General features: G+C 41.9%; 1 protein-coding gene across 2 annotated transcripts in view; it reads right to left on the minus strand.

The window, feature by feature from the left end:
- The window catches only part of LOC105519593 (carboxyl-terminal PDZ ligand of neuronal nitric oxide synthase protein), a 320,959-nt gene that overhangs the window by 34,665 nt on the left and 273,854 nt on the right, over positions 1–12,440 (minus strand). For both annotated transcript variants that reach the window (XM_011952974.1, XM_011952973.1), the window contains exon 6: positions 9,328–9,469. In XM_011952974.1, the coding sequence (XP_011808364.1) occupies positions 9,328–9,469 (142 nt within the window). The remainder of the gene's footprint in view (positions 1–9,327; positions 9,470–12,440) is intronic.

The following is a 12,440-nucleotide window of genomic DNA, read 5'->3' on the forward strand; positions in this document are numbered from 1 at the left end:
CGCGACTTCCCTGGCCCCCCACACCTGAGGACCAGAGAACCTTGCCCAAGAGTGTGTGCATATTTGCAATAAAGGGCTGCCGCTTTCTTATGTACTTTGGCCTCATGTTTAATTACTTAGCTCTCCTAAATTAAGTTACATTAAATTAAATTAAGACAATTTTCATCCTTTAAAATTTCACTGTAGATAGAGTATGGAGGATAGATCCAGAAGGAATGAGAGAAAGCAATACTCTAGGTGGAAAATATGAGGGCTTGAGTGAAGACAATGGCAATAATGTGGAGAAGAGACGGATTTGAAGATCTTTAGGGGGCAAAAATCACAGGTCTTGCTTGGCTGTGGTGGGGGCGGGGGTGGGGATATGTGCAGGATGAGTTTTAAAATATCTGATTCGGGTGACTGAGTGGAGAATGGTATCCTATAGGAAAAATCGAGAAGAACCAGGATTGCAGGTAAGAGAATGAGTTCAGTTTTAAACCTGTTGACATTGTAAGACTCTGTGTAACAGTCAAGTAGAGATACCTATTAGGCTGTTGGGTATGTTATGGACTGAATGTTGGTGTTCATATGTGGAAGCCTTAGCTCCCAATGTAATAGCATTTGGAGATGAGCTTTTGGGAGGTAATTAGATCATGAGAATGCAGTCCTCATGATAGGATTCATGCCCTTGTAAGAAGGGATGTAGGAGATCCCTCTCTTTCCACCCTGTGAGAACACAGCAAAAAGGCAGCTGTTTGCAAGCCAGAAGAGAGTCCTCACCAGGAACCAAATTGGCTGGTACCTTAATCTTGGACTTCTCAGTCTCCAAAACTGTCAGAAATAAATGTTGTTTAAGCCATCCAATCTATTGCATTTTATTATGGCAAGCTGAGTAGATGACTAGAGTGCATGAATGGAAAAAGGCCTGGCCTAAAGGTAAACTTTAGTTGAAATCATGGAATGTCAGAAAAAGAAAAATACCAGGGGCAAGTCCAGGAGAAATTGCAACACTTAAGGGGTAGGTAGAAGAGGAGCCTGTAGGCCGGGCGTGGTGGCTCATGCCTGTAATTCCAGCACTTTGGGAGGCTGAGACGGGTGGGTCACCTGAGCTCAGGACTTTGGGACCAGCCTGGCCAACATGGTGAAATCCCATCTCTACTAAAATACAAAAATTAGCTGGGCATGGTGATGCACGCCTGTAATCCCAGCTACTCCGGAGGCTGAGACAGGAGAACTGCTTGAACCCGGGAGGCGGAGGTTGCAGTGAGCTGAGATAATGCCACTGCACTCCGGCCTGGACAATAGAGTGAGATTCTGTCTCAAGAAAAGAAAAGAAGAAAAGAAGAAAAGAAGAGAAGAAGAAGAAGAAAAGAGAGGAAGAAAGAAGAAAAAGAAGAAGAAGAAGAGCCTACAAAGCATGCTGAAAAGCAGCTAGCAGAGTCAAGAGGGAAGGAGTGTGGAGTAGGGGTGCCCCAGAAACTGCAAAGATGCACTTCATTCCAGGGCTGAGCACTACAGAGAAAGGTAGCCCTTAGGAACCCCTGCCTGGTAGCTTTAGGAAGGGCTGGCAGGGCAGCAGACACCAGATCACTGGAGGCTGAAAAGATATCAAGAGTGGAGAGAAAGAGTGGGAGAAAATAAGAAAATAGACAGTGAGTACAGACAAGCTGTGCAAGAAGCCTAGTTACCAAGGAAAGGAGAGAGATGAGGTCATGGGTCAGAAGGAGACACAGGGACAAGAAATGCTTAATTTTGTTCTGCTTTTAAGATAAGAAAGACCTGGCCTTATCTATCTGCAGTTGGGCAAGGAAGGCAAAGTCAGCAATAGCAGATAATTTGGGTAAAGATTCAGGAGCATGAGATAACCAGTTGCTCAAAGTTCCAGAGGAGGTGCGATGGAGGTGGAATGCAGAGGCAGGTGACAGGAGAAGGCCACTGTCCACTGAGACAGAAGCTGGGGACAAGCAGGACTGCTGAATGGTGAAGTAGCCCTGGCTGAGTTTGGGGATCAGAAATGTGTAATCGGTCTGTGGGTGGCAGTTTTCTCCAGTGCTATTCAGTGTCATAGGGCGAAAATGAAAAAATACTACTGAGTTAATGTGGAATTGGGGTTTAGCCAGATTGGTACAGTCAAATGAGTAAGGAGTTACAAGCTCAGTCCCAAAGTGCTTGAAATAGCCACTTTTTGCCTTGAAACCGCAATGATAACAGCTTAAACTTAAACAGCACTTACGATGCTCCAGGCACTGCACTAGTTTTATGTGTATGGGTGTATGGGCTGAGTACCCCTATGTGAAATGCTTAGGACTACAAGTGTTTTAGATGTTAGAGTTGCCTATTTGCATATATATGAGATATCTTAGCGATAGGACCCATGTCTAAACATGAAATCCATTTATGTTTCATACGCACCTTAAATAGCCGAAGGTAATTTTATACAATTTTGTGCATGAAACAACATTTGTGTACATGAAACCATCAGAAAGCAAAGGTATCAAGTGTGGAATTTTCCACTTGTGGTGTCATGTTGGTGCTCAAAAAGTTACCAATCTCGGGGCATTTCAGATTTTGGATTTTCAGATTAAGGATGCTCAACTTGTATTAACTGATTTATCATCATGACTACCCTAAGAGATAGTTACCAGGAATTGGGGGGAAGGGAGAGATGTAAGTCAAAGGATACAAAGTTGTAGGTATGTAGGATGAATAAGGCCGGAACTCTAATGTACCACATGAGGATTCTAGTTGACAATATCGTATTCACAATCTTTGCTAAGAGAGTAGATTTTAGGTGCATTTCTCACATTAAAAAAAAAAAGTTTTATTTTCAAAAAGGTCTATTCTACCAAAAGGCTCTAGGTCCTTTCCCATGTTGGACTGTCTGCCGTTGGGGGAGGAGGGTCACCTCCAAGCAATCTCTCCCAGGAAACCCTCTCCAAGAGGAGTGAGAGAAGCAGTATAGGTCACAACAGGGCAAGTGCCATAGGGCCAGTGGCCCCACCTGGCTCAGAGTCCCAGGGATGGCCAAGGGCAGCTGCTGCCAAATGATACAAAAGATAAAACTCCCCCAGGGAGGGAAGAGTAGTAAGAACAGGGAGGAATGAAAGACAGGCACAAAGAGGGAGAGAGGGATGAGGCACACAATGAAAGTGAGCAACATCATTGAAAGCAAAACAATGAAAAGACGTGACAATATAGCGCTTTCCAGCTCCTCAGAGTAAACATGTTTCCTCTGCACAGTGGAGGGTCTGCTGACATGTCAGATGGACACGTCACTGGACATATCTCCACTGGAAAGATAAACATTGCACTAAATGAAAAGCTCCCAAACATGGAAAGTGAGATTCTCATAAAAAAACATCAGCCAACAGTTCCACTCTAGGCGCTCAAGGTGCCCCATTAGACAACAATCTTAGTAGAGTCAAAAATGCTCTGGGAGAAGCATTTACAGTAAGAAGAAACACATTCCTAGCAGTTTATAGACAGTGAAAATGCATGTGGGGCTGTAAAAAGGAAGTGACTAATGGGCTAGGCAGTAAACAGCCTTCCTTGATAAGAAAACATTTCCAATCCCAGAACCAAATGCTAACTCCAAATGTTCAGACTCAAAGTATGTTTAGCCTCATGGCCTTGGCACTACACAATAACCAGAGGGCGTCCAGTTAATCATTTCACTTGGACCCATTATAAAATCAGTACTGGAGAGGCCTTGTCTAGCTCTCTCAGTGTACAGATGAGGTCATGTATTCTGGAGTCCGCATTGGAAAACTTAATAAACGGTAGGTACTTACAACATTGGAAAACTCGATAAACAGTGGATACTTATGGAGAGCGTATTATATGCTATGCACTATGCTGCTTTACATACATTCTCTCACAATACCAGACAGATGAGAAAACAAAGCTCCAGAGACAACATGAAATTTGCTGAGGATTAGCCAGCTGAAAGGTGGAAGAGTCAGGGTTGAAGTCCCAGTGGTTCCAGTGCTGGAACCCAAGCCCTCAGCAGCTTCTCTAACCCACAGCTCCAGCTCTCTCTCCATCGTGCTATTCTGTCTCTTCATTTCTGTGGCTGTCAATTTTATGTGTCAACTGGGCTAGGCCACTACTGTACCAAGGTATTTGGTCAAACATTATTCTAGATGTTGCTGTGAAGGTATTTTTTTAAGTGAGATTAACATTTAAATCAGCAGAGTCTGAGCCAAGCTGATTACTCCCCCATAACATGGGAAGACCTCATCCAATCAGTTGAAGGTCTTTTTTTTTTTTTTTCTTTTTTTTGAGATGGAGTTTCGCTCTTGTTGCCCCAATTGGAATGCAATGGTGCAATCTCGGCTCACTGCAACCTCCACCTCCCGGATTCAAGCAATTCTCCTGCCTCAGCCTCCTGAGTAGCTGGGATTACAGGCATGCACCACCACGCCCAGCTAATGTTTTGTAATTTTAGTAGAGGCGGGGTTTCTTCATGTTGGTCAGGCTGGTCTTGAACTCCTGACTTTAGGTGATCTGCCCGCCTCAGCCTTCCAAAGTGCTGGGATTACAGACAGGCGTGAGCCACCACGCCCGGCCAAGTTGAAGGTCTTAACAGAGTAAAGGCCGACCTACCTGGAGGCAGAGGGAATTCTGCCAGCAGCTGACCTTCAGACTCAAACTGCAACTCTTTTCTGGATCTCCAGCCTGCCTGCCTATCCTGCAAATTTTGGATTTACCAAGCCTCTATAGGCCCATGAGCCAATTCTTTAAAATTGGCCTCTCTCTCTGTCTCTCTCTTGCTCTGTATGTCCCTAAACAATTTCCATCACCCCACAGGCCCTCTCCTCACCTACACGAGCAGGGGAGAGTCCTTGCTGTCTCCCTTTCTCTGCAGGGAGGCCCGTATTATTTAATACATCCAGCCCATGCTTGGTCTCCTTGCAGAGAGGAGCGCTCTGTTGGACATCTTAAACCTTGAAGAAGCTATACTGGGCCTGACGGGCTTTCCTAGAATGGACCCAGATGTTTCCTCATGCAGAACATCAATTCCATTTTTCTTAGGAAGAGTAGTATACGGAAGATGCCAAGCAGCTGAGGTCTCACGTTTAGTAATGTGATTTGGGAAAACTATCTCCAAAAAGGTAATATAAAAGAGAGAGAAACATAGCTGGTATGCCTGTTATTTCAAAGCTGACCATCTGTTACAATCAAGGAGTATGACCACGCTGGCCTCTATTTGTAGCCATGGTCACTGTCACCACCTTCTCATCAATACTCTGCTCAGCCTCCCAGTCTCACCTCAATTCTACCTGCTTCCCCGACACCAAGTGTCATCATTCCTCGTCAAAAGGAGCTGCTTAAAAGTTGAAATCTCTACGTAATCGCTGTTCATTTTGGCATACAGTAAGCATTTAACAAACACTTGTTGACAATGACTAAAACATATGTACTCCTCGCCACACTCACTGACTATGTTTGTCAGTTTATTCAACAAGTCTTTACTGTGCTAGGAAGTCCCAACCCTGCCAGAGCTCACACTCCACTAAAGACAGAGGACACTATGCTATATGTCTGGTACACAGTGGACTAAATGTTAATGTTAACGGCATCAGCCACGAGTGAAGAAAACACAGGAACCCAGAAAACAAGGGTTTAAATTTTCTGAACGAGAGTGGGAGCTGAAAGTCAGGCTTCCCAGAAGACAGTGCTGGGCTTGAAGGATGAGTAAGATGTCTGCTTGGAGGTGAAGGCAGGGACCCGTGGCAGAGGGAACAGTGTTGACTGTGGCTGAAAAGTCCATGCTACTTACTATATGTTCAGGGCAGTAAGGAGCTCAGGGAACAAGGGAGGAGTGAGGGAGGTAAGACAGAAAGAAAAGGATAGGAAGTGATCCTTATGGACTCTCCACTGAGTCCCCAGGGAATCGTGAATCACATCAAACCCACTCCACCCAGCTGACTACTGCAGGGGCCAGAAGTGGCAGGAGAGAGCAGCTATCACTGCAAAAGGGAAATAAGATCTAGCCCTTGGTGTTGTTTACATAAAATGCTATTCAGGTGGTTCTCTCCACCTGGCCAGACCATATAACCCTGACCTCTGTGGCCAGCAGCTGAGTGACAGGTTCTGATTAAGTACTTGGAGATTAGATTAAATTCCTCTGACGGTTGTTCTGTGATAATAAGTGTTCAAATGCTCAACCTCTGAGCACCCTCTCTGTGTCCAACCCCTTTCACTCCAGGAATAGGTGTCTTCATTGGAGAAAATACCGTTTCCATTTTTGGTTAAACTTTCTTTGTACATGTGTATACTGGCTGCCAATGTGACTGTGGGTTTAAAAGCTTTTGAGAGTTAGGATGTGGCTCTCCGCCAACCAGGCCACCAACAGGGCATGGACATGACCAAAGAAGAGCTAACAATGTAAGACTTCAATCTTCTCCAGCTAGCAGTTCTTACGGCAAATCCTCCAATTCAGAAATGAGCAGATTGGCCTCTGTTCTTTGAGCTAAGCAACCAGCTAGAGGTCTGATGTGTCCTCCATATTAGGTTTATAGGAAACTGTCACCATTACGCTCTAAAAATTGACCAGCAGAGATATATAAAATATTTGCCAAAGTCTACCTCTATCTCTTTGTTTTATCTCTAAGCCCTAGATCACAGAGATGGAAAAATGTTAAGGTTTACATCACATTAGTACTATGGCCTGCTATAAACTGAGACTGGCCAAGGGTACATGACAAAATGCAAGGCTCCATCTGTGTGATCATATTTTATAAGTCAAGATCACTGAGATGCTGTCATTAGTAATAGAATGTCATTACTTAACAGAAATGAGTAAGCCAAAAGAGAAGTAAAGTAATTTCCTCTAGTCACATAGAAACTGAGCACTAGGATGAAACTAATGTCAGGTTTTGAAGATTTATAACTAATATATATCCAAAGTATAAAGGCTGTAAAAGCACAGTGAAAAGGCAATCTTCCTGCCACCTCAGCCACCCAGTTCCTTTTCCCAGGATGAACAAGTTACCAGTTTCTTGTGTACTATTCTGGAGATAGTCCATGCATAAGAAATGCATGTGTGTCCTTGCATGTGTACACATATATACCTACATATACGCACACATTTAAACCTATGCATTTTTAATACAATTGGTGGCACGTCATACCCATAATTCTAGTTTTTTTCCTTTTTTCACAATTTCAAACTTTGATGTTTTTAAGTAAGCAACATATCTTGAAGATGGCTTTAAATCAGTTCATAGAGAACTAACTCATTCTTCTTAACGGTTGTGCAGTATTCCATTATTCATACCATATTGTAATTTATTTAAAAGTCTCCTCTTGCTGTTTCTGATCCTTTGGTTTTATAACAAATTCTTTGCTATGTAATCTTATATCGAAATCATTTCACACCTGTATGGGTCTACCTTTAGGATTAATTCTTAGAAGGGAATTTGAAGGAAATTTGGGGGTCAAAAGGCATACGAATTTTCAAATTTAATAAGGATTTCCACATTTTTCTCCATAGGAATTCTCCCTCCATCATATGCTAAATTTGCAAACACATCTGGGTCTGTATATGAGTTTCTATTCTGATCCATTCAGGCACTTATTTGAACACGCGTTTTACCTATTATAAGTACAGTTTTACCTGTTATAGCTTTATCATGTCTTTTCATAAGTAGAAAGCCACTCCTTCTCTGCTATCATTCATCTTTTCCAGAATTTTTTTCTATTCTTGTTTTTTAAATTTTCACATATTTACTTAAAAATAATAATAGCATACATGTATGTGGTGCATACTCTGTGCCAAGCACCAGGCTCGGCATTTTAAAAATACCAGTTTATCTAATTATGACAATAATTCTGAAGTACACAGTACTGCTATTTCTGTTTTTCAGAAGAGTAAACAGTAAACTAACGCTCAGAGAGGTTATAGAACTTGCCCAAGATTGCACAGGCAGTGACTGGTGCAGCTACAATGCGTAGCAAGGGTCTTGTCTCTGAGCCACTTTGCAATGCTGCCATTTGCAGGCTAGGGTTTCTTTTGTTGTTTTTTAACTTTTTGAGTGGGATGCTTAATTCATTTGACTTTCATGATTTGTCATCTGTTAATGTAAATAACAAAACCTTTGAATTTTCCTCTGAGCACTGCTTTAGCTATATCCCATGGGTTTTGAATACTGTAGCTTATTGTGGGGCCTCTTCTGCTGTTAGAAATCTGTATTGTCATGTTAAATTTATAGATTAACAAAGGGAGAATTAACATTTTTATGATATTGAGCTTTCCCATCCAAGAATATGGCATGCCTTTCCATTTGTTTAAGATTTTTTTCAGAGGAAACAAACACATTTTTATTGTGATTATTCATAAGTATCTTATTTTCTTAATTGTTATTTTAAAAGATTTTTTCCTCCAGTATGACTTCTAACCAGCTGTTCTTGGAATATATGAAAATCACAGATATAGCTGTATGTTTTATTTAACTTTGACTTTCTAGCTGAATTCTCTTATTATTTCTAATAGTTCTCAGTTTATTTTCTTGGGTTTCCCATGTTAAATATTAACATAAGCAATATATTTTTTTTTACCTGCTCTTTTTCTTGCCCATACTTCATTTTTTCACATTTATTGTCTCCTTTTTTTTTTTTTTTTTTTGAGGCAGTCTAGCTCTGTAGCCCAGGCTAGAGTACGGTGGCACAATCTTGGCTCACTGCAACCTCTGCCTCCTGGGTTCAAGCAATTCTCCTGCCTCAGCCTTCCAAGTAGCTGGGACTATAGGCATGTACCACCACACCTGGCTAATTTTTGCATTTTTAGTAGAGGCGGGGATTCGCCATGTTGGCCAGGCTAGTCTTGAACTCCTAGGCTCAAGTGATCTGCCCATCTCAGCCTCCCAAAGTGCTAGGATTAACAGATGTGAGCCACCTCGCCCGGCCTCTTTCTTGACTTTTAATAAGGCTTGAAAGTTGGGGATATTAAAATACTATCCACATTGAGGGCTTATAGAACTACAGAAGTTAGAAATTTAATACAACAAACTAGGTAATTATAAATTTATGTTCTTTGTAATTTGTTTTATGGGGGTGCTTTTTTACTGAAATTTTCTTTGAAGTCAGATTTGGGAGCATAGCAGCTCTACCTCTCCCTGATATCCAGTTTAAATACTTCCTCATTTAATAATTTAAACATCTTTAATTTCTGTTATAAAAGTGATACATGAGTTCCTTAAAGAGAATCTAGAATATAGAGAGAAACGGAAAAAATAAAATGTTTCTTAAAATGAGTTCACAGCCTGGGGCTCGGGGCAGTGATCCACTGGAGCCTACTGTGTGCACTGTCTCCCCACCCACATCTGCAGAAGCTGCGGTGCCTACCTGGGTCCCCTGAGCTGTTGCTGTTCCTCTCACTCTCTCCATCTTCCTGACCATCTGCATTCTGCTGCGTGTGCTGCAGGCTCAGCTTGTGGCAGACCTCAAAGGCCTGCCCTACCGTCCGAACGATTCTCATAGCTTGGCTCTGGGAAGAAGAAAGGAGAACAGGGTGGGTGAGGATGTGCAAGGGGCATGTGGACAGAAACTCATGCAGCAGCAAAGGAAAGAGACAGAAAAATCTAAAGTTGCTCAGATATGCACATACAAACGAGTGCAAAGACATTTTTCCTTCCTGAAATACTCCAGAAAACAGAAACTGTCACCACAGTTCTGAAATAATCAGTCAACTGAAAGGACAGATAGCAAATATGCCAATTATGGACTTAGCCCCAATTCTTCCCTCCCATGGGTAAAGTAGTCAATATGCAAATGTTGAGTTTTCCTGGACCTCCTACAGAGCAAGGGCAGTGGTAACATGAGGCTTGGAAGCCATGGCCTAAACAGCAGAAACCAATGAAAGCTCAGCACCCAGCTCCTCTGGAACACTACTAGTTGGCAGCCAACTAAATCTAAGGTGAGCCTTGCCCAGACTTACTCCAAAGACCTCATGTGCTTGTGTCTGTTCTGTGGCTCCTTCCTTTCTTTTGTTTTGGTATTTAATCTCTTGTTTTAAGAGCCCAAGAAGGGAACTTGACCCTAGTTTCCAGTATTCCACCGTTTAACTAGGAGAGGAGAGACAGGACAAAGAAGCCTTATGTAGAGTCTTAGGCCACCCATGCAGACTGTGAGGAAGAGCCACATGCAGGGGTTCCAGGGCATGGTCTCAAAGGTGAATAACTGATTATGGTTTGATGATGTCAGCTTTTTCTTTCTTTCAAGGACAGAAATGAGTGATGTGGTTTATTTAGTTTCAGAGCTCAGGCTGGGAAGGGCTCAGCACACTGCTTCTCTTACTTCAGTGGACCTCAAGCATCCCACCACCACGGGCTACAATTTAATCTAATTGTGATTGTCACCCTATACTCAAGTCTAACATTAATCATGTTTTGGATGATCTGACTTCAGGTCAGCCATGGCCACCTGTTGACACCATATAGTCCATCAATCACATCCAACGCCCCCAGGTAATGGCAACAATCAAGTAGGGCTTTTCATCAGCATGGGGTAGCTGGTATTACATTACCTAACGCATATCCAGTGTTTTGATAAGCCAAGAAGGCCTTGTTGAAGGTAGTAAAAAAAAAAAGATCAGCTAATTGTAATACGAAATGCATAAATGAAGCTCATATTACAATGAGTTCATCTTTCTCATTACTATCTTCATGAACTCCTAGGGACCTCAGAACCCTTGGACCACTGCTGTAGTCCATTCTCTGCTGGGTATAACTTCTAAAATTGCTTTTCCTCAAGCCTGGAGTCATTTCTATGTTCCTTCTGTTTATTTCAGGCCAGAGCATCCATATAAATGTGAAAAGGCATCTTGACTGATTATCATCTACATGTCAATTTGAGATCTCAAGTCAACTCTACTGCTCGCTATATTCTTCAGTTCAAATCTCCTCCTAGAAGTAATTGTTTCACAGCTCTAACCTTTCTTAGCCATTATACTAACTCCAGGGATATTCTCCATTGGTCTCTCACCTGGAGCATCCTGACACTTCTGGGAGATAAGAACCTTAAGCGAAGCATGAGGAGATGGGTAACTTCTGTGGGGTCTACCATCACCCAGTGGTGAATCAGAACCTTTGTTTTCTATGTCTACCCTTAATTTCCTCCTGTGTCCACAAGGCAGGCTTAGGCCCCTTCTCATACTGTAGGCCTACAGTGTGTAAGAGATAACTGTTCTATCTGCACAGGAAGTTGAGAAGCAGTCAGTCCTAAGCAAGAAGCCCCTACACTTCCCACTCCCAAAGCACACAAAAAGGTGTGATTTAGAAGACACAATCCCTAACAAATGTGGGCTAGAAAGCTAATAAATGTAGCATTCTACATTTCTGTTAGCCATCAAGCTGTGCTGTGCTTAGGAGGCTGTGCCAGGAAGCTTAACTCTCAGGTGAAAAGGGAGAAGAAAAGGTTCCTACGTCCAAAAGTGTTATTCCCCTAGGCCTTGAGTCCTTTTGGTTCCTATTCCTTTTATGAGAGTAAGAGCAGACTGCCTATGGTTAATAATCTCCAGCAAAGCTCATTACTAGTTTACTAAACCTTAGGTATGACTTTATTCTGCCTACCACGTACACCCAGTGTCCACTATACAGAAACTTTCCTCTACTTTCTCCTCTGACTTTTGGGAATTTTGCTCCCCAAGGTATCTTTACAAGAGGTAAAAAAGGTAAATGTTTTAGGTTGTAACAATAAAATAATGTAAGTCCAAATGATATGTAGAGATTAAGTGTTTAATTCCATACTTTATTCTCTTACATGAATTAACCCAGATATCTCATACTGAATAAATATCTGTAAAGACTGAGTTAGTCTTTTCCCATCAGTATCATTTCCAGGGTACAGACCCAGCTTCCCCCTTTAAAATACAGTTATGTAGAAAATTCCAAATTCACACTGAGTTTGTTCCTATAACATCTCAGGTTTTCCTAAGGAGGATGTGTTACAAATTCCATCATCTCTGTAAATCACAGATATTTCCTTTAACCAGCTTTTAAGATGATATTAAAAATTTAAAGATCCTCAAACAAATGTCCCTGATCTATGGGATTAGACAGGGGTAGGAATCCAATTTCTAAATTTATCTTTGGAAGGAATCCCTCAGATTTAAATAAGAGGATAAAGATGGTGGGAGAATGACTTCACAGAGGACCTGTATTTCTCAGGCATCACAAGATGACAATGGATGATAGGATATGCTCAGAACTGAGCATCTTAAGGATGCAGACTCCAGCTCAAATCTTTATTCTGCCACCTTTATCAAGGGCAAACATGTGGAACATACTCACATGTTCAACCATCTATAAGCCCAAAGTGGCTGTAAGGAAGTGGGCTGGTTTTAATGCTTAATATTGATAACACTTCATTTTTACATTTTACTAGTATTTTTAACTAGCATTAGCAGCTGACCCTAATCTCTACCTGATTCCCCTGAAAAAGTAGAAAACGCAGACTTT

This window comes from Colobus angolensis, unplaced genomic scaffold, assembly GCF_000951035.1.
Source record: "Colobus angolensis palliatus isolate OR3802 unplaced genomic scaffold, Cang.pa_1.0 Scaffold354, whole genome shotgun sequence".
Taxonomy (NCBI): domain Eukaryota; kingdom Metazoa; phylum Chordata; class Mammalia; order Primates; family Cercopithecidae; genus Colobus; species Colobus angolensis.